The following is a 25,822-nucleotide window of genomic DNA, read 5'->3' as shown; positions in this document are numbered from 1 at the left end:
AAAAACCCACGGCGGCGGCCTTTGTGTTTACATCAATGACGCGTGGTGCCGCGATACTCTTGTGATCTGCAAACACTGCTCACCCCTGGTGGAGTTTATGATTGTTAAGTGCCGGCCGTTCTATCTGCCGAGGGAATATACTGCTATACTGCTCATTTCGGTGTACATTCCCCCGTTCAACATCATCAGCAACAGGAACGACGCACTAAATGAACTGTACCAGCACATCAGTGAGCAGCAGACAGCACACCCCGATGCTTTTCTCATCATAGCTGGGGATTTCAACCATGCTGACCTAGAGAGTGTGTTTCCAAAAATAAAACAACACATTAACTTTCCATCACGAGGTAATAACATTTTGGACTTTGTTTACACCACACAGAGAGGAGCTTACAAAGCCCCCCCCCTCCCCCATCTCGGAGCCTCAGACCACATCACTGTTATGCTAATGCCTGCATACAGACCACTCATTAAAGTCGCCAAACCAGTTCAAAAACAGATTAAAGTGTGGCCAGAAGGATCATCAGAGGTTCTTCAGGACTGCTTCAACACAACTGACTGGGACATGTTTAAACAGGCTGCCACATGCAATAACACCACTGACCTCCAGGAGTACTCAGAGACTGTCACCGCCTACATCAACAAGTGTATTGATGATGTAATGGTCACAAAAACCATCACTGTCCGGGCCAACCAGAAGCTGTGGATGACAGGGGAGGTCTACAGACTCCTGAAGACACAGAACACTGCCTTCAGAGCTGGAGATGAGGTGGGCTTGAGAACAGCCAGGGCCAACCTGTCCCGTGGCATCAGAGAGGCTAAGAGACAGCACTCCAGGAGGATAGCCCATCAATTCAGTGACAGCAGAGACACTAGGAACTTGTGGCAGGGGATACAGACCATTACGGACTACAAGCCCCCACCAAGGACCTGGTGGGGAAAACTCCTTTTTGTGGAAGCGTTCTCCACACAACAACAAGCAGAAACATGACAACTAAACTCTAAACATTCACAGCGTTTTATTATAATAGGGTTTACAGTGTATGGTAACAGACACTTAAAAATATATGTTTTATTGAACTAAAAAATATTAAGTTACTTTGACTTAAACATTTCAATGTTTTTAAAGTGTGTGTATGACAGTCCCAGTCATATTTGTTTGTCCTGCTCGCTATCTGAAAAAAAAAAATCATACTAATATGCTGATTTGCTGCTCAAGCATCAAAGTTCATTAAGTTCATTTGCTGACCATTTAGATTCATTAATAAAACTAAATGGCCATTGCTTGGATTTAATTTATATCCAAATGAAATCCTGAATGACACACTACACACTGTGCATACTGTACTCTAGATACTCACCTGTCTGGTGTATGAATATTATAAGATTATTTGATTAACATCTGAGTCTGAGCTCTCCGTTGTGAGGAAAGCTGACAGTTGACTCATGAAGTGTTTGTCTGTTTAAGTCGAGCATTATCCAGAGAAGATCTTGACTTCACTGATGATTAGCTGTTGTTCTTACACCCTCAACAGAGAAAACATCTGGACTCAGACAACTAGACTCCAAGATCAACAAGCAGAAAACAGAGATGATAACACTGAACACCTCAAACCCCTCAGCAATTAAAGTACAGGAGCAGACCTCTGTAGAAATGAGGAGTTTGTAGACCTGGACTTCATCATTAGACATGATGGAGGACAGACAATGACATCAAGAGACGCATTAGCAAGAGCAGAAACAGCTTTATAACACTGAACAATATGTGGAGGTCCAACACTAGAATGACTCTGTATCAGAGCTGTGTCCTTTCCACCTTACTTTACAGATCTGAATGTTAGAGAACGACAGAAGCACTTTACCTAACTATCAACTTTCCACATGATGAACCTCCAGAATCCTGCAGATCTTCTGCTCCAAAACATCTCTGACCAACAACTATCATGCGGCGCAATTAAGAAAGTACAGCACTTTTAGAAATATATTAACTGATTAAAAAAAAAAAAAAGACTTTTGACTTTTTGGCTGACTTTTTTTTTACCTGCTGTACATATAATGGGAACATTTCTGTTATTATGCATTAGCTATTTATGCTTTATGTTTCATGTCTACAAGTTAGCCTGTATTTAAAACAGTTTAATAATACTTAAAACAGACAAGTAAACTTTTCACTTGTTTTTAACTGTATGTGGCATTTAATTTACATGAAAATATAAAAGGGTTAAAAATAGTAAATGTGTTTGAGTATTTAGAGGAGAGTGAAAGACACAAATGCTGTTAACTTGTGAAAATGTTTAGTTGATTTGATGAAGGAGAGACTCCATCCACAGAACAAAGACTATATACTGGATATATGTACATTAACAACAGACACACAACTAAATAGAAAGTAAAACAGAATAATAATGTGCCGAAAACATGAGAAGTTTCACACATTGTAGATTTGCTTTATATCTTGTGACACATTTAAGTGCTGCACTTGACAATCACATTGAAACATTTGAATCATTATGAATGAGTTTAATAGAAATATTATTAAACTGAAGAGCCAGACAGACTCATCTGAGCTTGTTCCTCCTCTGTTCCAGCTTTACATTAAACACAATGATCATCTGCTTGAATACTAAAGCAACATTAATCAGTCAATATCATGTTTCTAACACACATGCTGCATTATTTGATTGTAAAGTCTGAGTCTCTTCACCTGTATGGATCACATTTACACATTTATCACACATTTATTTCTCCTCATAGACACAGTAGTGAAGCTCTTCAGTGGATCTTCAGCTGATGTTTACCGCTCCTCTCAAGATCACTTCACTTTATGAGATACTGCATTTAGCAGCTTCTGGTGATTTAACTCCTTCTATACTCTAAGATTGAACAGAAGAGAAGATCATCAGAGTTCAGTGGAACAAAGTACAAAATAGTAAAAATGTAAAAATATTAAAAAAATATTTAATAAGTGTGATAATGCAGATGCAGCACAGAATAAGTCTCTTCAGGAGGACACAAGTCCTGATCACCCTGTCGGGTTTATTCTGTGATAACAAGCGGCTGGAGGTACATTATCTCTTACAGAAAGTAAGTGTAAAGTAATGTGACGTGTTGCTTGTCAAAGTAAAAACACACAAGAGACAGAGACATTGATCATGTGATGCTGGACGACTGTGAGCTGAAGCTGAATCTGCTCTGATTTTACCAGCGTTTTCCTACAATCTGAACAAATCTATTTCAAACTCTAATGATTCACTATTACTGATCTCATTAATAAAGCAGCTGTTGCTGTAGAAAGCTGTGACAGTCTGCTTTTCATCTCTTTCCTCCTTTGTGTTCAACATTTTTATCAACTTTACATTTCATTCTGACACAAACCCTTTGAAATAAAGCTTGAGGATCATTTGATCAACTCTTTTCACTAATATCTGAAAGTATATATTTGTTCACATATCAGAGGTAAATGAATCTCTTTAATATCACAAAGTGAAGTTTACTCACCTCAGTTTACAGTTTGAGTCTTGTAGCACATCAATGAGCTTCTGCTTTGAGTCTCCAATCTTATTATATCTCAGATCAAGCTCTTTTAGAAACTGCAGAGCTTTTGTGTTTGTCAAAGACTGAGTTAAAGAAGAAACATCTGTAATGCCACAGTCATAAAGACTAGAAAGAGACAAACAGAGGAAGAGAGATCATCTTACAAACAAATCATTAAGATCAAGAATCTTTCACAAATATAATGTGAACACATTCATCATGAGATATTGAGTATAAAGTGTTTTGTTCAACTCTTATGTGCTGTTCGTTTGGGGACGACACTCGTGCTGTTTGGGCTCTCCAGAGAACACAGCCAACAAAAGGACTTTTTGTTAAAACATGTGTCATTTATTAATGTTTTTACTCTACATTTATGTAGTTTTTTTAAGGATTTATGATATTTTGTAAATTTATAAACTGTATTAATTAGAAAAATATATTTTAAATAGTTTTTATATAAAAAGAGCTTTTTATGTAAAATTCAATTTATAAAAGACCCTCATTCCTAATTGTGATTAATGTGGATAACATGGCGTGTGTGTTTCCTCCATCGTGGATGTGCTGGAGTCTCTTCAGATTGTGTGTGTTATCTGTGTTGTGACGGACATTTTGACTAATTATGTAACATCATTTATATGAGAGTTTAATCATTCTGCATTGTGCACTTCATCTTTGTGTATTTTGTGTTCTGAATTGTGGTGGATTTATTGATTTTATTTGATAAATTAAGAAAAAGTATTGATTTGATCATTTCCTCATTCATTTCAATGTGGGTCTCCAGAGACAGACTTTTTTCACACTAACACACAACCAGATATCAATCCAATTTAATTTTCTATTTGTAGATCTACCAAGTGTTGACAACTGTACAAAGTCTCATGTCATTTAGATAAAGGGAACATTAGTTTGTATTTCAGCAAACATCATTTGGGGTCTCAAAAGACCTTGAACAGCACATAAGAGTTAAACAAAGTGATTTTCATCATTTTGATTCTTGTCTGTGAATGTTACTGACCTCAATCTCTCCAGTTTACAGCGTGAATCCTTCAGTACGTCACATAAGTGATTCACTCCTGTGTTTCTTATTTGATTCCCACTCAGGTCCAGTTCTCTCAGGTGTGATGGGTTTGATTTCAGAGCTGAAGTCAGGATGAGACACTGTTTCTCTGTAATACTGCAATAACGCAGACTGAAGACAGAAAGAGAAAACACAATGAATCAGACACGTTATGTTCATGTGTGAATAATTCATCATGTGTTAACACCATACAGTGCAATATTTAAAATGTTGCTGAAACCTGAAAACAATAAATAAATAATTACACAGCCATAAAAACTAGGATATTGAGGATATTAGTTACATTTCAAGTCTAGAGAATCTTTAGTCAGACCAAAAAAAGAGGTTTGTGATTTATAATGTAATTAAGATACAGGATCAACTACAGAAGCATCTTAAAAATAACATTAAAATGTTCAAATTTATTTTAAATGCAACAAATAAAGAAAATTCTGTTCAGAAATGAAAATTTAATTCAAGATATTTTAAGATTGTAGATTACAGTCAACAAGTACAAGATTTTGTGATCATATTTTGTTCTTATCGTGATGCATGTCTGAGTGAAACACCTTTAAAAACAAAACTGCAGGTCAGGAATTCATGAGTTTTTGATGAGAAGCTGATAATACTTTGCTATTCCTGTGATCTCATGAGACTGACAGGTTTTCCCTCCTTCACATCATCAGACGAGAGAAGAGATGTGTTTATGAGAGAAAGTGATAGTTATTTTCATTAAAGGTGCCATATGCAAAAATTGAGGTAAAAATATCCATAACATGACCTACACGCATCAAAAGAATGAGAAGAAATAAGGGCGATGATGTCATTAAAAAAATGTCAAGTGATAGTGCTGCAGAGATATCAACCTTAATTAGCATTAGCATTACTAGCCCTGGCCCGACAGGTGTCGTAATACCAGTTTCGGCCATGGGAGGCAGTATGCGGGCAACATAACCACCAGCCAACCTGCAATACACAAATAACTCACACGGCTTGTTGGCGTGCCTGAACCTGATGTTCAGTTGTGCGGAAAGTACAGCCCACTACTTCATTTCAGTTCAGGGAAGAAAGAGAAAAGATGGCTAAAGCCCTTGGCAAGAGACCACCACCCGCTACAGGGAAACAACCGCGCTCGGAATCACAAATCAAATCCGTTAAGAATACCAGAGTAAACATCGGCACTGCTTTTAATCGCTGGAGACAACTGATGGACCTGAAAGAAATGAGGTTCGACTCTGAACTTGCAACATTTCTTTTGGATTGGTAAGTTAGATGCTGTTAGTATTTCGCTAGAAGTTTGTTTTATATGTTTGTGTATTTGTTTTCGGGAAGTTATAACATAGAAATGTATCGAAGGCTGTTTGATAAACGTGCTAATGTTAGCGATGGCTAACCGTAGCTGCGTTTGATAATTAGCTAGCTATAACTTAACGTTACCCATTTTATTATATCATAACTAACCAGCTCTGTCTAGTATGTTGGTCTCCGTGTCCTCTTTGCTTCGTGGTTTTTCTGTGCGTGAGAAAATTGATGTGTGGCGTGAAAGCGTGTGAAAAGAGTGAATTGTGTGTGTCTAACGGTGAATGCTTGAGAGTTGGCACATTATTTCCCAAGCAGAATAAAGGACAGGTTGATTATTGCTGATTTAGCGTTTGTATTAATCTATGATGTGTCCCTGTTTGCCTACAGGGACATAAAAAAATAATTAAAAGTGATACGTGGACCAAGGTGTCTGAGATTGTTCATTTTAAGTAAAGGATCATAATATTTCGTCCACAACAATATTTAATGAGGTTATAACTCCTTGTGGTTAGTCTGCACGAGATCAACAAGCTTTAAATACAAAATAAGCATTTGATCTACGTTAGAGCGTCTGAGCGCTCACAAATCTTTCTGCGGCGTCGTGAGCAGAGCGGCAAGAGCGATTTTTGATGCTCTCGACGCCGGCGGTGTGTACGCACAGTTAGGCTTCGGCTATGGCTGTACTGTTGTTGTGAAGGTAGGGGCGGAGCATAGAGACTATGCCGTTTCTCGTTTGGTACTCTAGAGTAGACCAATTCACTTTATTGAGGCATACTGCCCCCATCTGGTATGGAATGTGGAGTATGACTTGATTTTTTTTGCCAAACATTACAGATGGCACCTTTAAAGATCACAAGGGTACATTCATTTTGGAAATAAATGATGTATCCTGATAAATTAATCTGACTGTAAGTGCTGTAGAGTATAATGATACTAACTGTAGTTTCTCCAGCTTGAATTGTGTGTTCATCAGTAGATCACTGAGGTGTTTCACTCCAGAGTCTCCTAGTAGTTCATTCACACTCAGGTTCAGTTCTCTCAGGTGTGATGGGTTTGATTTCAGAGCTGAAGTCAGGATGAGACACTGTTTCTCTGTAATAGTGCAATAACTCAGACTGAAGACAGAAAGAGAAAACACAATGAATCAGACACGTTATGTTCATGAAGTCACAGCAGAACAACCTTCATCTGTCAAACACAGCATCTTAATCTACATTGAGAGAAAGAGAGAATATAGAAGAAAACTATTTAATAAAGTCACAATGTCTTGATAAAACAAAAAACAGAGGAAGAGTGTCTGAATATCTTTGGATAATTTTCCACAATTTGGTCTTCAAAACAGAAAAACAAACAAGTTGTTCATTTAATCAAATAATTGACACTTCTCATGATTTATGTACAATTTCTCCTGATTCTTGATAGAAATACAATGAAGTTTTAATTCCCCACAACTTTGTGTGAAAGGAGTTAAAATCTTTCATATCTTTTTATTTCTGTCATATAATTCTTATTTCATCTTTTGTCTAAAACTGATCATATTGTCTAAAATAAAAGTCCTGACTGCTGTGTATTTGTGTTTAAACTGATTCTGGTCTGAACATCACTACAACGTAAATGCATTCGCTCTGCTCTGTCCAGTGACTTGATCAGCTTTGCTACACAGATTCAACTTTGCACATCTAAATAAAACTGTAGGTTTGTCTGTGTGTGTAGATGTGAAGTACAGTAATATTTCTCTGAAACAGGTCAGACTGAAGAAGCAATGCCTGCACAGAATAAAGCCCAGTCTGGACCGGTTCTGTTCAGTTGTGTTACACATTCATTAATCTGGTGTTTGATGACAGAGAGATGATATGAAGCCTTGTAAGGTGATTATAATCCACATCAGATCTCAAACAGAAGTTATTTCAAACACTCGCTGCTGTCTGAAAGTGAGATCTGAGCTGTTATTATTAATATCTTTAACTTTATGAAATGATCCTCAGCACTGATGCTCTCCAGACGCAGAGAAACCCCACCTTCATTCATAACCTCCTCTAACCTAAACTCAGAGACCCAGTTGTCCAAAAAACCCTGGCCGTTGTCCCAGAGGAAGACCCAGAAGTGACAGTGGAAACCAGACTGACTAATTTTCAATTCGTCTTCAATCCTCAGTTTGTAGTCCGTAAACATGAACACATTCAGCAGTCACAGCAGAAGCTAGAGACTAAATTTAACTGAAGTCTATTCAAAAGTTGTATGAATCTATTCTAAGCTGTATTAAAGGCAAATTATGGTAAACACTTTAATAAAATACTGGCTATTTCACATTATTTGTTGTTCACATTATTATTGTGTTCACATTATTTTCTCCACCCCTGTGCACTTAAAGGGATAGTTCACCCAAAAATGAAATTTACCCCATGATTTACTCACCCTCAAGTCATCCTAGATGTATATGAATTTCTTCTTTCAGACAAATATAATCAGAGTTATATTAAACATGTCCTGGCTCTTTTAAGCTTTATAACGTGGGGTTGGACTCAAATGAGAATTAAAATAGACGACTGTAACATTACTAGTCATGTAACATGTGAAATGATGTAAGATACTCACTTCAGTGTGTTGAGTGTACAGTGTTTATCCTGCAGTAGAGCAGAGATCTGATTCACTCCTGTGTCTCCTAGTTTACGTCCACTCAGATTCAGCTCTCTCAGGAGTAACGGGTTTTTACCCACAATTCCAGTCACATACTGACAGCCTTCATCTGCAGCAGGACCCAAAAACCTGCAGAAGAGAAGATGAAGCTGGAATCAATTCAGTGTGCATCGCATCACAAAACATTTAAAGATTATCAAACACTGTTTGTAACGAAAAGCTCTAGTTCAAGTTTAAACAGTTGAACATTTAAATATATATTTTTTTTTTAGAAAGACAAAAGTCAAAAGTAAATTTAAAAGAAACTCGGGCAAAAGCTCACTAGATCATGATTCTCAAGCATCTGAAGATATTTCTGGCTTTTAAGCAGGAGATGAGGAAAGTTAGCAAAAAGGATAACTAGCTTGTGACAGCTAAGCATTCATAGTGATACATTTAATTGATCTTTTGATGCTGGCTCTTCCTATTATCAGGGCCGGCGGTGCCCTAAGCACAAATGCTTGGTGGTGCCCCCCTCCCCAACCAACCAACCAACCACCCACCACCAACCAAAGAAATAACTACCATTCAGAATTTCTTAGATAGGTTCTCTTTACTTCCAAAATAACTGCTGCAAATGAATAATTGGAACTGAACAATGTGAACACAGAAAGTTAAAAGTGCAAAAAAGTTTAGTGCAAATAACAGTATAAGTGTATGAATTTTATGAAGTATGAATTTTAAAGTGCACATTTTAAACTGCAAATAACCATGAATAACTGCACAGTAGAAATTACTCAACAGAGGGACTACATCTCTATAAAGAGACCGTTCTGCTATTCTATAGAACTATATTAAAGATTTTCACTACCATCAGTTGTCAGAGGCCCTACAGAGGCACACGCCTACATTTCCTAGCTGCAAAATCAGCTATCAGCAGTGTTGGGAACATTACTTTAAAAAAGGAATTAGTTATATTTACTCACTACTTGTTCCAAAAAGTAACTGAGTTTAACTGAGTAACTGTATTACTCTATAATAAAAGTAACTCGTTACCAGGGAAAGTAACTATTTGCGTTACTGCAAAAAAAAAAAAAAAAAAAAAAAAAGTTGCTACATGTCAGATAATTTGTACTTCTTTTTTTTTTTTTTTTTTTTTGCAGTTTTTTTTTGCAGTTTTTACAAGTCAGTTGAAATGTGTAGAACAGACAGGTACATAACTTTCAATATTTATTGCACGTCAACAGACAGCAAGAGTTTTATCCTGCACTTCAAGTATTATCTTAAGAAAGGGTGTACACATTACATGCATGTTCTTGCCTTTGACCACAATGATTTTGAAGTAGTGCTTATATCTTCACCTTGAAAATGCCAACTTTTCATCGGATTGCTCCTGACTCACCATCTCGCCATCTCTGCTGCAAATCTCTGTGTAGCTGTTGCGTGTGTGTGTGTGTGTGTGTGTGTGTGTGTGTGTGTGTTTGGCGCCGCTGGCCGGCATGTGTGTAAAAACACTGGCTCTGATTGGCTACCATGAAACACATGACTCTCCCTTAGCCAATCACAACCGCTTATCTCGTCATTAACCCACCTGCTCACTTGCTGTGTGAGCCAGGGGTGCGTTCGGATTACAAACAAAGTTTATTCAATCAATGCATAGTAACGCACCGCATTTAACGTTCAAATAACGTTAACGGTGTTGTAACAACGGGAAAAGTAATTAGTTAGATTACTGCGTTACTGAAAAAAATAACGTTGTTACCTAAAGCCGTTCTTTTAAAACTAACATTTTTATTTAAAACATTCCCAGCCGGCACATGACCGACCTTCAACGTTGAAATATGGTTGAAATAAGGTCAGTTGTGGTTTCAACGTTGAAACAACGTTGATTCAACGTTTAAAGCTGAATGGTTGAAAAACATCCAGCACATGACCAACTTTCAATGTTGAAATATGGTTGAAATAAGGTCAGTTGTGGTTTCAACGTTGAAACAACGTTGATTCAACGTTTAAAGATGAACTGTTGAAAAACTTCCAGCACATGACCAACTTTCAACATTGAAATATGGCTGAAATAAGGTCAGTTGTTTTAATGAAACAACGTTAAAAATGTTTAATGCTAAATGGTAGAAAAAGGTTAACAAGCTTTTAAATTATTTATATTAAATTATTTAAATTAATTATTTTAATAGCATTTTAAAATATTTTAGTCATGATACCTATTCTAAAATCTAAAGGTATATGTTAAATATTATCATCATTAACAACAATAAAACTATATACATTTCGCTGCTTTATCACACTGAAACAACTCCCATTGGTAGTTTTGTTTTATTACTTCTATCATGATTGGTTAATCTGGCTGTCATTCAGGAAACTGGACAATGAATCGGTTCGCGCCTTTCTACATTTAAAAATATGACCGTTATTGTTGTCTTTCTGTGAGTGAGGCGGCTAACTGTGAGCTGCTGCTCGTTATAACTGACTGCTCTATCGGTCCCGAATTATTTCATATTTGCCTGTACATTTTTTATTTATTTTGAGCGAATTTGAGTCGTGACATGTCAATGGAGAACAAAAACTGTGAACACAAGAAGGGTCAGGTGTTCTGCGAGGTCCTGAAAACATCCTGGCAAAATGAGGTAAGAAAATCGCTAACGTTATCTTTATTATCTTTCGAAAATAGTAAAGTATTACCAGAGTTTACAAATGGGTAGTTTAAAGGACATGTAACCTGCAGACAAATAAATACCCGTGTGTCTATTTTTGCATTGCTTTATCACAGCTGATCAAGTTAGGTGCTCACCTAATGTGTTGCTGGTAAGAGAGATTTAGAGATGGTTTAGAGATTTTCCCATATTTTCCTGATATGTATCCCATGCATTAGGTGTGTATGTTTGTATTCTTATAATAGTTTCAAAGTGTTTTCTGAAACATATAAGTGCAAATGTCGGTATTTAAATAATATAATTTTAATGAATTAATGAAAATGAATAAATAAATAAAAGGATTGTTTAAAGCCATGGTTCTCAAAGTGTCAGGCCCCCTCTAGTTGTTATGCAGGTGAATCACTAAATTAAACTAATTAATGTTAATACATTTTAACTTAATCTTTGAGTAAGTTTTTTTTGCACATTTAAGTATGTTAGAGTTAAAGTACAGTACAGTTTTGTAACTTTTGTTACATAATTACATTTAAAATTACATTTTAATTTAAACTTTTTTTATTTATTTACCTGTGTATGTAAGCACAGTTGTAGTGTTAATGTTCAAACATGGTAAAGTGTCTGACAACAATAAATATTCTTATTAGAATAAAACTGCCTCATTTTTTAACTGTAGAGCTGTAGCTGAATAGTTTGGCCTACTACGCTGCTGAAATGTAATGTTGGTCATTATGGTGCAACTTAATATTTAATAACAAATATTTTCTGAAGTGGTACTTGGTATAAAAAGTTTGAGAACCAGTGGTTTAAAGAAATGGTATAATATGAAATCCTGCTTTTTAAGAACTTTTCAGTAAACCATTTCTTCTTTCCCCTTGTAGAGTCATCAAGGATCCAGCTTGTTCTTGAAACATTGGTAAGAAATTGTTCTTCTGCTACATTGCACTGTCACTTCTGCTAGAGATGCTTTGACCTTTTGTGATAGGTTTTGATTGTGCTTAGTTTAATAAAAATTTACTGAATTAGATTTTACTTATTTTACTACACTGTATTGCTAGTGTTCTGATTAAAACAGTGTAACTGGGGGCTCTGAAAACACTGTTTGTGAATAATTTGTTAATATTGTACATTTTCATCTGAATACATTAAATAAGTGTTTAATGAATAGTGTTGTCCACTTTGTTTCCAACCTCACTGTTACTGAACTGTAAAGTGAAAATATTGTGTGATTTATTTTGCATTCAGTTTTCAGTTAAATATATTTCACAATATCAAAGTTATTGTCAAACATTGTGAACATACCTAAACTCACTGGTTAAATCTTATGTGCCCTCCAGAAGTTTGCACTCTGCAAGTGAACGACGCCTTGTGGTGCCATCCCAAAGAGGTTCAAAATCACTCTCTCGGACCTTTTCCTGGACTGTGCCCAGCTGGTGGAATCACCTCCCCATCTCAATCCGAACTGCTGAGTCTTTACTCATTTTCAAGAAACATCTTAAGACTCATCTTTTTCACCAGAACTTAACCAACTAATGCTAGCACTTTTCCTTCTTTTCTTGTCTTTCATATTAAAAAAAAAAAAACCTGGCTATGCGTTCTGTACTAGACTAACTGAGACTTGTCATGGCACTTGTATACTGTTGTTGTTCGCTTGTACACCTGACTGCTTCTGTTCTTCTCATTTGTAAGTCGCTTTGGATAAAAGCGTCTGTTAAATGATTAAATGTAAATGTTTATACAGGACGGTACAGAAAGTGCACAAGTGGGAGAGAGTGGAGGGGACGGCGTCAGAAAGGACCTAGCGCTGGGACACTTTCAAGGATCACCCGAAGCACAACCACACTGTATACACTAAGGCTGCTGGTTCTAACATTTTAGAGTGCCCTGCGGTAGAAATCTCATTCTGCATTCCCCACGGTAAAGAAGACACAGTCCGGGGGGGTTCCCATTAGAAATCAACTGGTTGAAGGTTCCCTGCTCGTACTGTGCAACACATTTTCACGGCACAAATGTGCACAACTTGAAATGAGACACATTACTAAAACATGTTTTTGACAGAAACTGTAGTTTTACACCAAAATAAAAGATCCAAGGGTTTGTCTTGTAAGTGCTGAAAAAAATATGCATTTTTGTGCCAAATTATTTTACAAAAACCTTTAAATATTATTGTATTTGGATTGTTCTACTACCTGTTTTTAGCATTACCTCCATGCATACTCTGCATAATAAAGTGTGGGATTATTTTCATCTGTTTTATACAGTATGTTTCCAAAATTTAACTGCTGTTTGACAATTTTGAGCATGTGGTAGTTTATTGAAGTTGTTTGTAAAGCCATTGCTTCCAGTCATTAGATTTTTAGCCTTGCATGTACATTGTTTATCTAAATGCCAATCTAGGTGTATTTACACACGGTGCAAGGTACGACGGGGAAACAACGTCGTGTTATCAACGCTGATTAACTTTTCAAAATCAACACCTCATTCAGCTTTCATCCCAGGGCTGCCGCACGACCCTAATTCACCCATAATGCAGGTGAGACGGTGAAACCGCGTCGCGATTTCAACGGTGATCCAATTTGCAAAATCGAAAGGTTATTCAACGTTGATTCAACGTCGGGATTTCAACAGTGAATCAGCGTTGTGATTTCAACCGTACATCAACGTCACGATTTCAACGGTGAATCAACGTCGTGATTTCAACGTTGATCCAATTTGCAAAATCGAAAGGTTTTTCAACGTTGATTCAACCATGGTACCTGACGTTGTTTCAACGTTGAATCAACGTTGAAATGCCGGCTGGGTTGTCTTACCTGCAAGCGACGCACGAGCATCATCCCGCTCCGCTGTCTCTTCTTTTTTATTTTTTCCGCCCTCAACTCTTTTCGAGGCCATGTCTGAGTTCGGTCTGCCAAATTTGACATTGATTGAGGCATAATCGAACAGACCACTGGGAGGTGGGGAAGGGGGGGCACCAGAGGGAGACTGGCACAGAGATTCACCTTTTTCTTGACTAATTTGGTCTAGGCCTATATTACGTTTGTATTGCTTTTGTATATTAACAAGCTTTTAGAAATATTTTATTTGTTATTTATTCTAGTAGCCTATTGTGATGATTTTTTCACGACCCAGATTTTTTGGTGCCCCCCAAAGCACTTGGTGCCCTACGCGCAGTGCGTGATGTGCGTGTGCGGAGCGCCGGTGTTCTGTCTAGAGTCTGTGTTCTGTCAGATTTTCCTACCTCCCACCAAAACAGTGGGTAGTACAATTCCACAACGAAAATTCTACTGTAAAGTTATGATTTATTAATGTCTACACCTACCACAACCCTAATCATACCCTTACAGTACTGCAAATACAGTAATTATGTGTTATATTCGCGGTTGTAGCTAAAAGGGATACAGTTACAGGAAACCAACAATAAATATTATTTTCTACCAATTAGATTGCGTTTTTATTAAAGTCTACACCTACCCCAGCCCTAAACCTACCCTTACAGTAATGCAGATACATTAAATATCGTTGTTTAGCATAAGACAAAGGACGCGATATTGATGTGCGCGTGCGCAGTAAACCCGCGTAGGAAAATCTGACAGGGTAGGATAAAATGTCAGGACACCGGCCCTGCCTATTATTATGTAGCAGAATTCACCAAACACTGTATAAGTATATATTTAAATCGTTTAGGTGTGTGTGTCTGCTGCGCACTGACGACACATGTATCTGATCCAACACAAAATATAGCCTATTTCTTTATACACGTAATTATTCAGGAATGTTTAAATATGAACCTATTAGTATCAGAAATTGATTTGAATATACAATGAATAATACAATAGCTTCTGTTAATATTGTTCTTTACTAAAATGAAAAGCTTAATTTATATTTTATATACAGTATATTATAGCTTAATTTCATGTATGTACTGTCTGTATTCAGTTATTATCTGAATAAATTATGGTGTTTATAATTTTAATGTCCTGATTGAGCAACATCTATTTCAGACTAGAGGTCTTCACAGTGCACCCGAGACCCGTCGACCCGAATGGGTTCGGGTCTATATTTTAAATCATCAGCCGGGTCAGGTCTGAATCTATTACCTCGGGTCCCGGGTCTGTTTAACATTGTGTGTAATGCCCGTGCGATCATCAGACTCGGGGAACACCCGGCTGTGATCAGAAACTGCTTGTTTTTTTGTAACTTGCCACTTGTAAAATTAGGAAAAGAAAAGTGGGAGACAAAAAAAAAAGCAATCTCTCTTTCTCTCTCTCTTTCTCTGACGTTACAAGCAGAGCACACAGACAGACTCAGAGTTAATGCAAGTGCACACACGGTAATAATGCTTGCAGACTTGACAGACTCATATTTAATATATTTCAAATCAGCAACTAAATCTGAGGTAAACTGTCCCATGAATGTTTTCTGTGAGGCTCAAAATCAGTTGAAAAGCATATTTTAAATCATCAGCCGGGTCAGGTCCGAATCTATTACCTCGGGTCCCGGGTCTGTTTAACATTGTGTGTAATGCCCGTGCGATCATCAGACTCGGAGAACACCCGGCTGTGATCAGAAACTGCTTGTTTTTTTGTAACTTGCCACTTGTAAAATTAAGAAAAGAAAAGTGTGAGGCAAAAAAAAGCAAGGTTTCTATGGCAACCAGTGAGGGACACAATGACTTCGACAGCCAAACCGCGCTTTACATTTTCTCCCATTTTTATAATAATATAAATGAACAGTTTAATCAAAGTTTTAGTGGTCAGATTCAGACTCGAAGCAGAGCAGAGAGCACAGAGATGATAGACAGAGCAGCCATGGCACTGAACGAGCGATCGTTATTATAGTTCAAAAGGGCAAACAGTCGAAGTTATTATGCAAGTTAAATTCGAGTCAGAATGTACATGTGCACAGTTGCATTTGTCATCCGTCACCGTGACATCAAGTGGACTTTTGAAGCTAAAATAATGAGTGGATTGAGCTCGGACTTGGAATAACGCAAAAAATAACTTGAATGCATCACAGGCAGTCAGGTACAAAGAAGAGAGATTATGGCTCCTTAAATTAGGTAAAACAAAAAGTTGTATTTTTCGCAACAGGTTTATTGGCTTGCAATAGCAATTTAAGGTGGAATATGTTACAATCGGGTCCAGTCGGGGCTTTGTCTTCCAGATGGGTTTGGGTCCAGCTTTTGAAATAATAGACTGGTCCGGGTCGGTTCAGTCTAGTACATTACGGATATCTTTTGGGTTCGGGCACAAATTTTTGGACCCGTTAAGACCTCTATTTCAGTATCTCCAAAATAGCGCAAATATGTCTACTAGCATTATCTACTGTTTCCATGTAAAATATTGTATGCTAAATTAATAATAATTTAACCACCATTTAAATCATTACCTGCTTCAAAATGAATGATGTTAACGAAATTCTTGTTGAAACATTTACAGTTAGCACCTACTGTACGAATAAAAACACTATAACAGAATTATATAAACAATAAATAACTGTTCAATGCGAATAAAGATGTGTGTTTATGTGTTTTTTCAGATTTCAGAACGAGCACTTTGTCATTTGTTATATGATGAGGTCGTGTCTGTCTGATGTTTATCGTGTTCATAATGTTCTCTACCGTAATGAACGTAGCTTTTTAATAAGTAGAGGAAATTCCCTTGAGTGTTTGCATTGTAAGAATGTACAGGGATACTTCAGTTTTAAAAAGCTGACTTATGTGATGTCTCATTAAAATCATACAATTTCCAATTAATTCAATAGAACATTTACACAGACAAAAGGGATTACCAATATGGTGATTCACTTTCACGACGTCATGAGCAATCCAGTTCTCTATTCTAGATCAGTGATCTACAGTGTTGTGAATCTGAGCTTGATGGAAATTAATGTACAGTGCATTCAGTAACTTTTAAACAGTCAGGATAACTCATCAAACTGAATATTTTTCATGGGAATTGACCATACGGTAGCCTATATGTTAAAACATCCAAATAGATCATTTAAATTGACAATATTCACATTATTATCACAATCTCTGTACTTTAGTTTTAATTAAAAAAATGTAGCCCTGGTGAGCATATGAGACTTAAAAAAAAAAGAAAAAAAAGAAGGGGGTGGGGCCTACTAAAGGGGGGGGTCACAAAAGGTTTGGGAACCACTGGACAACTCAAACACACAATATTTAATTTAATTCATACAGACCTACCTTATGTTGCACATTTGCACTTTTTGAGTAAAACAATGGCACAATAAAAAATACTTTTCAGTTCTATCTCCAATCCCTAATTTTTTCTAGTTATGTAAAGTTAAAATATTTTGCCATGATTTTTTTTTTCTCATATCACAATATAATATCGATATCTCCTGGACAGTGTAAAATATTGTGATATGAATTTTAGCTCAAATCGCCCACCACTACTCTGGATAGTTTTATTTAACTGATGTCTGTCTATGCACAATTATCACGGATCCTCTCCTGACACACATCACATGTTTGTGGTCTGTGATTGATCTGCTGTAGGAGATCTACAGTGTTGTGAATCTGAGCTTGATGGAAATTAATGTACAGAGCATTCAGTAATATTTAAACAATCAGGATAATAAATCACACTGAATATGTTTTTCATGAGAAATGTCCACAATAACACAATCATAAATGTTAACTATCGAGGCACCAAACTACTAAACACCAGCACATCTAGTGACCCAAAATGTCAGATTAAGCTGTAACTTTTAACACAACTAAACTGTGCTGACATTTATCATCAAAACAACAGCAGCTGCAGCATCTGATCTTTCATGTTTGATCATTTTCAACAACAAATTGTGTACCTACTGAATAAGTGTAATAATATAATTTATACTACAGGGCCACTGAATGCTTGAATCTAATTGGCTGACGAACATTATTTTTCTGGGAAACGCACGGTGAACGTAGTTCCAGGCAGCTCTCTTGACCTCATTACAGTTCATATCACTTCACATATAGTAAAGCTGTTATAACAGTAGTTACAGGACTGCGCTAACACCACCCCAGTCCAGTGGATAAGACACACGTCTGTGGTGTGGGAGACCCGGGTTCGAATCCACTGTGAGACACCAATGTGTCCCTGAGCAAGACACATAACCCTTAGTTGCTCCAGAGGCGTGCGACCTCTGACATATATAGCAATTGTAAGTCGCTTTGGATAAAAAGCGTCAGTTAAATGAATAAATGTAAATGTAAAAACAACATCATGACAGATGATTTTCTGAAAGTAAACACACATGACATTTCTCATTAGCGAGGTAATAACAGCTGTTTAGAGACACTGCTGCAGAACACTGTTGAGGGAAGCACAGAGGAAGCCTAATTCACACAAGCTCTCTCTCTCCCTCTCTCTCTCTCTGTGCGTCTCTGTCTCTCTCCCTCTCTTTTTAATAACTTCATTAATAACTGCATTAGAATGCTATCAAAGGCTCAAGCCTCCATTACCAGCTTTAAAATCATGTTTTAGATTCAGCAAAAGAGGCATTGGATGAGATGCGGAACAAATAATCCTACTCACAACAGTGATTCAAGTACAAAACCCAGATGAATCCCTTTAAATCTATCATCTGATTGATGTCTTTAGGTGTGGCAACCGCAGTATAAGCTAAATAATTGACTCGAGGCCGTTAAATTATTAGAAAAATATAATATAAATAACTCAAATGTGTATCATTTATTCAGCATTATTTCATCAGGTCTCACCTCAGAGTCTTGAGTTGACAGTTTGGATCCTGTAGTAAATCACTGAGCTGCTTCACTCCTGATTCTCCAGGATCATTTCCTGTGAGATCCAGCTCTATCAGGTGTGAAGGGTTTGATCTCAGAGCTGAAGACAGAGCTTTATAACCTTCTTCACTGATACTGCAGTCTGAAAGTCTATTAGAAAAATATGTTATTCTTCATTATAACACAGATTGTCATAGAAGTACATGTTCTAGAATGAAGAAAAAAAAAAAGAAGCACTACAGACATTTTTGCCTGAATTGACTCTTTTCACAGTAAAGCTGGGTAAAGTTATATATTGGTGAACGTAATCTGCAATTCTTGCATTTTAATTTCCCACAATTATAACCTTCAGTTGCAATCAAAATTACTCAGTCCCTCAGAGACTGCAGTACTTTACCAATACAAGCTTTTCTGAAGATCCAGGATTAAAAAAAAAAATTGCTGATGCATATTAAAAAAGAGCTATTGTCAATATAATGTAACATTTGAGTTATAAGATTTTTTAATAAAAAAATTATGTAACTTTATTATAACCTTCTTCAGTAATACTGCAATCTGAAAGTCTTCAGAAAGACTAAATAAAACACATTAAAACATTTATTACACAATTAGGATATTAACATTTCCCATCATCTCCAAAAATAAATCTGTTTGTCAATATTTTATAAATGCATCTACACCAACACAAAAATTTCACATTACTGACCCATTCCTTGTGACACAGCGTCAGTTTATATACCAGCTAGAGCTTTACATTGATTTATGTTTAAATTAACCAAATTCAGACCTGAGTATCTGTAGTGTCTGTGAATTTCTCAGCAGACTGGAGATTTCTGTCACTCCAGAGTCTCCTATTTGATTCCTGCTCAGATCCAGCTCTCTGAGGTTTGAATTAAACGCTGATGCCAGAGCAGCACAACCTTCATCTGTAATACTGATGCAGTTTAACCTGTAGAAGAGAGAACATTGATTGACTGAGATGAGACCCTCGAACAAGAACTGAACCCCAACTGTTCCTCAGCGCCGCAGGTGTGTGTGTGTGTGTGTGAGAGAGAGTGTGTGTGTGTGAGTGTGTGTGTGTGTGTGTGTGTGTTAAATGCAGATGTTCAGAGTATGGGACACTATATTTGGCCACACGTCACATCCTTTCCTTTTCTTTTCCTGAAAGTAAACAGTAATCTTTAATCTGACTGTAACTGCTGTAGAGTATAATGATACTAACTGTAGTTTCTCCAGCTTGAATTGTGTGTTCATCAGTAGATCACTGAGGTGTTTCACTCCAGAGTCTCCTAGTAGTTCATTCAGACTCAGGTTCAGTTCTCTCAGGTGTGATGGGTTTGATTTCAGAGCTGAAGTCAGGATGAGACACTGTTTCTCTGTAATACTGCAATCACGCAGACTGAAGACAGAAAGAGAAAACACAATGAATCAGACACGTTATGTTCATGAAGTCACAGCAGAACAACCTTCATCTATTAAATAACAGCATCTTAATCTACATTGAGAGAAAGAGAGAAGATAGAAGAAAACTATTTAATAAAGTCACAATGTCTTGATAAAACAAAAAACAGAGGAAGAGTGTCTGAACATCTTTGGATAATTTTCCACAATTTGGTCTTCAAAACAGAAAAACAAACAAGTTGTTCATTTAATAAAATAATTGACACTTCTCATGATTTATGTACAATTTCTCCTGATTTTTGATAGAAATACAATGAAGTTTTAATTCCTAACAACCTTGTGGGAAAAGGTGTTGAAATCTTTCGTATCTTTTTATTTCTGTCATATAATTCTTATTTCATCTTTTGTCTAAAACTGATCATATTGTCTAAAATAAAAGTCCTGACTGCTGTGTATTTGTGTTTAAACTGATTCTGGTCTGAACATCACTACAACGTAAATGCATTCGCTCTGCTCTGTCCAGTGACTTGATCAGCTTTGCTACACAGATTCAACTTTGCACATCTAAATAAAACTGTAGGTTTGTCTGTGTGTGTAGATGTGAAGTACAGTAATATTTCTCTGAAACAGGTCAGACTGAAGAAGCAATGCCTGCACAGAATAAAGCCCAGTCTGGACCGGTTCTGTTCAGTTGTGTTACACATTCATTAATCTGGTGTTTGATGACAGAGAGATGATATGAAGCATCAATAAACACTATGAATATGTTCTGATACAGCAGCACAGAACTATTCTGTTGTGTCCCATTAATAAACACAATGAAAACAGTTCTGTCCCACTGGATAAAAGAGAAATGTGTGTGTATTTTTGGTATTATTAACTGAAATGATTGGATATTGGGTTGTGTATTTGACCTGCTGTATGAGCAACAAGAAACACTCATTACAACTTTCAAATGTTTAGATCACACAACAACTAACTTTACAAGTAAAATATACAGTACAGAATATAGACAGATTAACTATACAAAAAAATTATATATGAATATGTATTTATATATATATAGTCATCCAAAAATATTTTTAATGATATCCGGGTCGCAGTCGATCGGGTCGTTTGATATAAATATGCACTGATGCTCTCCAGACTCAGAGAAACACCTTCATTCATAACCTCCTCTAACCTAAACTCCTGTTGCCCCAGCAGTGACAGTGGAAACCAGACTGACCCTGCCTTTATGAAATTACATTGAAATATAGAAACATGCATACACATACACACACATACTTTTTTTTTTTTAATTAGACTTCAATCCTCACTTTGTAGTCAGTAAACATGATCACATTCAGCAGTCACAGCAGAAGTTATAGACACTTTTAACTGAAGTCTATTCAAAAATTGTATGAATCTATTCTAAGAAGGTTGGAAGCTGTATTAAAGACAAACAATGTTAAACACATTAATAAAATACTGGCTATTTCTAATGTGTTCACAGTATTTTCTCCAACCCCTGTGCACTTAAAGGGATAGTTCACCCAAAAATGAAAATTACTCCATGATTTACTCACCTTCAAGACATCCTAGATGTATATGAATTTCTTCTTTCAGACAAATATAATCAGAGTTATATTAAACATGTCCTGGCTCTTTTAAGCTTTATAACGTGGGGTCGGACTCAAATGAGAATTAAAATTGAATAAAACTGTAACATTACTAGTCATGTAACATGTGAAATGATGTAAGATACTCACTTCAGTGTGTTGAGTGTACAGTGTTTATCCTGCAGTAGAGCAGAGATCTGATTCACTCCTGTGTCTCCTAGTTCATGTTCACTCAGATTCAGCTCTCTCAGGAGTAACGGGTTTTTACCCACAATTCCAGTCACATACTGACAGCCTTCATCTGCAGCAGGACCCAAAAACCTGCAGAAGAGAAGATGAAGCTGGAATCAATCCAGTGTGTATCGCATCACAAAACATTTAAAGATTATCAAACATTGTTTGTAACGAAAAGCTCTAGTTCAAGTTTAAACAGTTGAACATTTAAATATACAAATATTTCAAAAAAGTCAAAAGTAAATTATTTAAAAAGAAACTCGTGGGACAAAAGCTCACTAGATCATGATTCTCAAAAATCTGAAGATCTTTCTGGCTTTTAAGCAGGAGATGAGGAAAGTTAGCAAAGAGATAACTAGCTTGTGACAGCTAAGCATTCATAGTGATATATTTAGTTGCCGGCTCTTCCTATTATTATGTAGCAGAATTCAACAAACACTGGATTACTGATCCACTAACAGAGAACATGATCAGGGTTCAGACCATCTCTGGATAGTTTTATTTAACTGATGTCTGTAATGATGCAACAGTAATTCTGCTCATTATGCAGGTTCAGACGTGTGTGTGTGTGTGTGTGTGTGTGTGTGTGTTATCACTGATCCTCTCCTGACAAACATCACATGTTTGTGGTCTGTGATCGATCTGCTGTAGTAGATCTACAGTGTTGTGAATCTGAGCTTGATGGAAATATATGTACAGTGCATTCAGTAGGGCTGTGTATTGCCAAGAATCTAGTTACGATACAGATCACGATATAGATCGTGATATATTTACAGATGTATCTAAATGCCTACATGCCATAATGGATAGTCATCGCATGTATCAGAATAAGGCTATCTTTTTGCTCGCACACGAACAGGTCCGTTTCATCTCAGAGACGCATTCTGTCTTTGCGCTTGGCAAATTCCGCCAAGTAAATAGCAAATCCGTCATGGCACGAACACAACTGGCTCTTAAAGGGAATGGAAGATGACACTCTGATTGGTTTATTGCATGTTACGCCCAAAAAACACCCATTACTCATTAAGAGAATAGAGACAACCAGTTTAGACCATGCGCAAACCGTTTTTCCGTCGTTAAAATAGCAAAAGTGGATTTGGACACTCCCTGATTGCACCTGTGCTGTGCACTTTACACTTTGCGTTTAGATCGTCAAAATAGGGCCCATAATCTGCCTTGGGCCTTGGTATTATAAAGAATAAGATCCTGAATATATTACAGTTGGTTTAATACCTTTATCTCAAATGGTGTCAGAGTTGAATTAATTTAAGTGGGTACAGTATATAAAATATTTGAAAAATATGGATTCAGTACTGTATATAAAACAATACAGGCATAATCTGAAAAACTAAGCCTTGTGCATTATACTGAATAATATTCTGTATATTTTACAGTTGGTTTAATCGAGTGCAGCATTAGTTCAGTCAGGCCACGGAGGCATAGGCTGTGACCAGTTGATGCGGTCAGCTGTCAAATCACTACCACTCTCCTATTAGACTCGGGACATATATATGTGGCACCACTGCTTGCTTATTATGCTCAACGGCTCATAAACCCTACCTCCCTCCCCATTATAAGCATGAGCATATTACTGTGCACCTTCTGGTTGTCGTCTTCTTTGTTTCAGATCACTAAGGCTTTCAAAATCTTAGCTGGCATGCACCTCACTGCTGAGAGACACTCATCCTCATAACCAGACTACAGGATAGACGTCCTACTGCCACATCCACATGATTATCACTGTTTGCTTTAAAGACATTACTAAAAGTCTTAATTATCATGTATTTCTAAACTCGTGGTTCTGGGGGGTTAATGTTAAAGCTCTTGTAGTTCAATTATTCTCGGAGCAAGAACCCCCATAAGGAACCATATCGCCAAAGATAATTTGTGTTCAATAAACTCAAGTAAACATGCCAAAATGGTTCCTGTCTAAAAATACATTTATCAAATGCTGTTGTCATTTAATGGATTTATATTATTGCATACTTTAAAAGTTGTAAAGTTCTAGTTTTTAATTCCCTAGAAATTAAGTAAATGTTAACTATTGAGGCACCAAACTACTGAACACCAGTACATCCAGTGACTCAAAATGTCTGATTAACCTGTAACTTTTAACACAACTAAACTGTGCTGACATTTATCATCAAAACAACAGCAGCTGCAGCATTTCATCTTTCATGTTTGATCATTTTAAACAACAAATTGTGTACCTTGCTGAATTAGTGAAATAATGTTATTCTATAATACACTATAATACACATACCATATTTTCCGGACTATAAGTCACACTTTTTTTCATAGTTTGGCTGGTCCTGCGACTTATAGTCGGGTGTGACTTATTTATCAAAATTAATTTGACATGAACCGAGAGAAATGAACCAAGAGAAATTAACCATTAGAAAACATTACCATCTCCAGTCGCCAGAGGGCGCTCTATGCTGCTCAGTTCTCCTGTAGACTACACTGAGCAGCATAGAGCGCCCTCTCGCGGCTGGAGATGGTAATGTTTTCTCTTGTTTCTAAATAAATGCGACTTATAGTCCAGTGTGACTTATATATGTTTTTTCCTCATCATGACGTATTTTTGGACTGATGCGACTTATACTCAGGTGCGACTTATAGTCCAAAAAATACGGTACACACACACACACACACAGAAATTTTAAATATGTATTATTGATTGTGTATTATTTCATCATGTCTCACCTCAGTGTGTTGAGTTGACAGTTTGGATCCTGTAGTAAATCACTGAGCTGCTTCACTCCTGATTCTCCAGGATCATTTCCTGTGAGATCCAGCTCTATCAGGTGTGAAGGGTTTGATCTCAGAGCTGAAGACAGAGCTTTATAACCTTCTTCAGTGATACTGCAGTCTGAAAGTCTATGAGAAAATCACAGATTTTCACACAAGTACATGTTTTAGAATGAAGAAAATAAAATGATGTACTACAGGGATTTTGGCCTGAATGGACTCTCTTCACAGTAAAGCTGGGTAAAGCTATATACTGGTGAACTCAAACTACATCAAATGCTATTTTTATTTTTTGCAGTTTTATTTTTCCACAATTATAAACTACAGTTGCAATCAAAATACTGCAGTACTTTAGAAATACAAGCTTTTCTGAAGATCCAGGATAAAATCTAAATTGCATCTATAACAGTTCAGTTTTAAAAGCCATATATTAAAAATCATAATGTCAATATATAACCTTATATAATGTATTATTTTTGAGTTATAAGATTTGAATAAAAGAGCTATGTCACAACATTGCTGTTTTACTTGGCAGTCTAAAGCCTCCAGGTTTTCATCCAAAATATCTTAAATTGTGTTCCAAAGACGAACAAAGCTTCTACGGGTTTGGAACGACATTCATTTTGGAGTGGAGTATCTCTTATTTGCTTGGTGTGGAATAAAAACACAATTATGTCTTAAGAAACTCTATTAAAACAGAATTAGCTTGAGCTGTTACACATACACAGAGTCAACCCATTCATGTGCTGAAGTCAACAGAGATCTCACAACGTTATGGAGAAGCTGTAGAGAATATACAACTGTATTACTTTAGAAAGTCTTTAAAGGCTGTAAGAAGATTTCCAAGACATTAAAAACTCTAAGCCTTATTCCTTATCTTAAAGTATGTCGTACCAGAAAA

The 25,822-nt window shown here is 36.6% G+C and overlaps 1 protein-coding gene and 1 long non-coding RNA gene across 2 annotated transcripts in view; one reads left to right on the top strand and one right to left on the bottom strand.

The window, feature by feature from the left end:
• Positions 1 to 25,822, bottom strand: part of LOC127987694 (uncharacterized) — a 2,462,016-nt gene that overhangs the window by 1,937,501 nt on the left and 498,693 nt on the right. The window contains exons 60-63 of the mRNA XM_052590053.1: positions 20,157 to 20,333; positions 19,722 to 19,883; positions 18,911 to 19,084; positions 8,489 to 8,659 (exon numbers count right to left, since the gene is read on the bottom strand). Coding sequence (XP_052446013.1) covers positions 8,489 to 8,659; positions 18,911 to 19,084; positions 19,722 to 19,883; positions 20,157 to 20,333 — 684 coding nt within the window. The remainder of the gene's footprint in view (positions 1 to 8,488; positions 8,660 to 18,910; positions 19,085 to 19,721; positions 19,884 to 20,156; positions 20,334 to 25,822) is intronic.
• Positions 1 to 25,822, top strand: part of LOC127987792 (uncharacterized) — a 338,739-nt gene that overhangs the window by 162,956 nt on the left and 149,961 nt on the right. The window lies entirely within an intron of this gene.

Source organism: Carassius gibelio, chromosome B22, assembly GCF_023724105.1.
Source record: "Carassius gibelio isolate Cgi1373 ecotype wild population from Czech Republic chromosome B22, carGib1.2-hapl.c, whole genome shotgun sequence".
NCBI lineage: Eukaryota > Metazoa > Chordata > Actinopteri > Cypriniformes > Cyprinidae > Carassius > Carassius gibelio.
The sequence above is the reverse complement of the archived record's forward strand: the minus strand, read 5'-3'. Positions and strand labels throughout refer to the sequence as shown.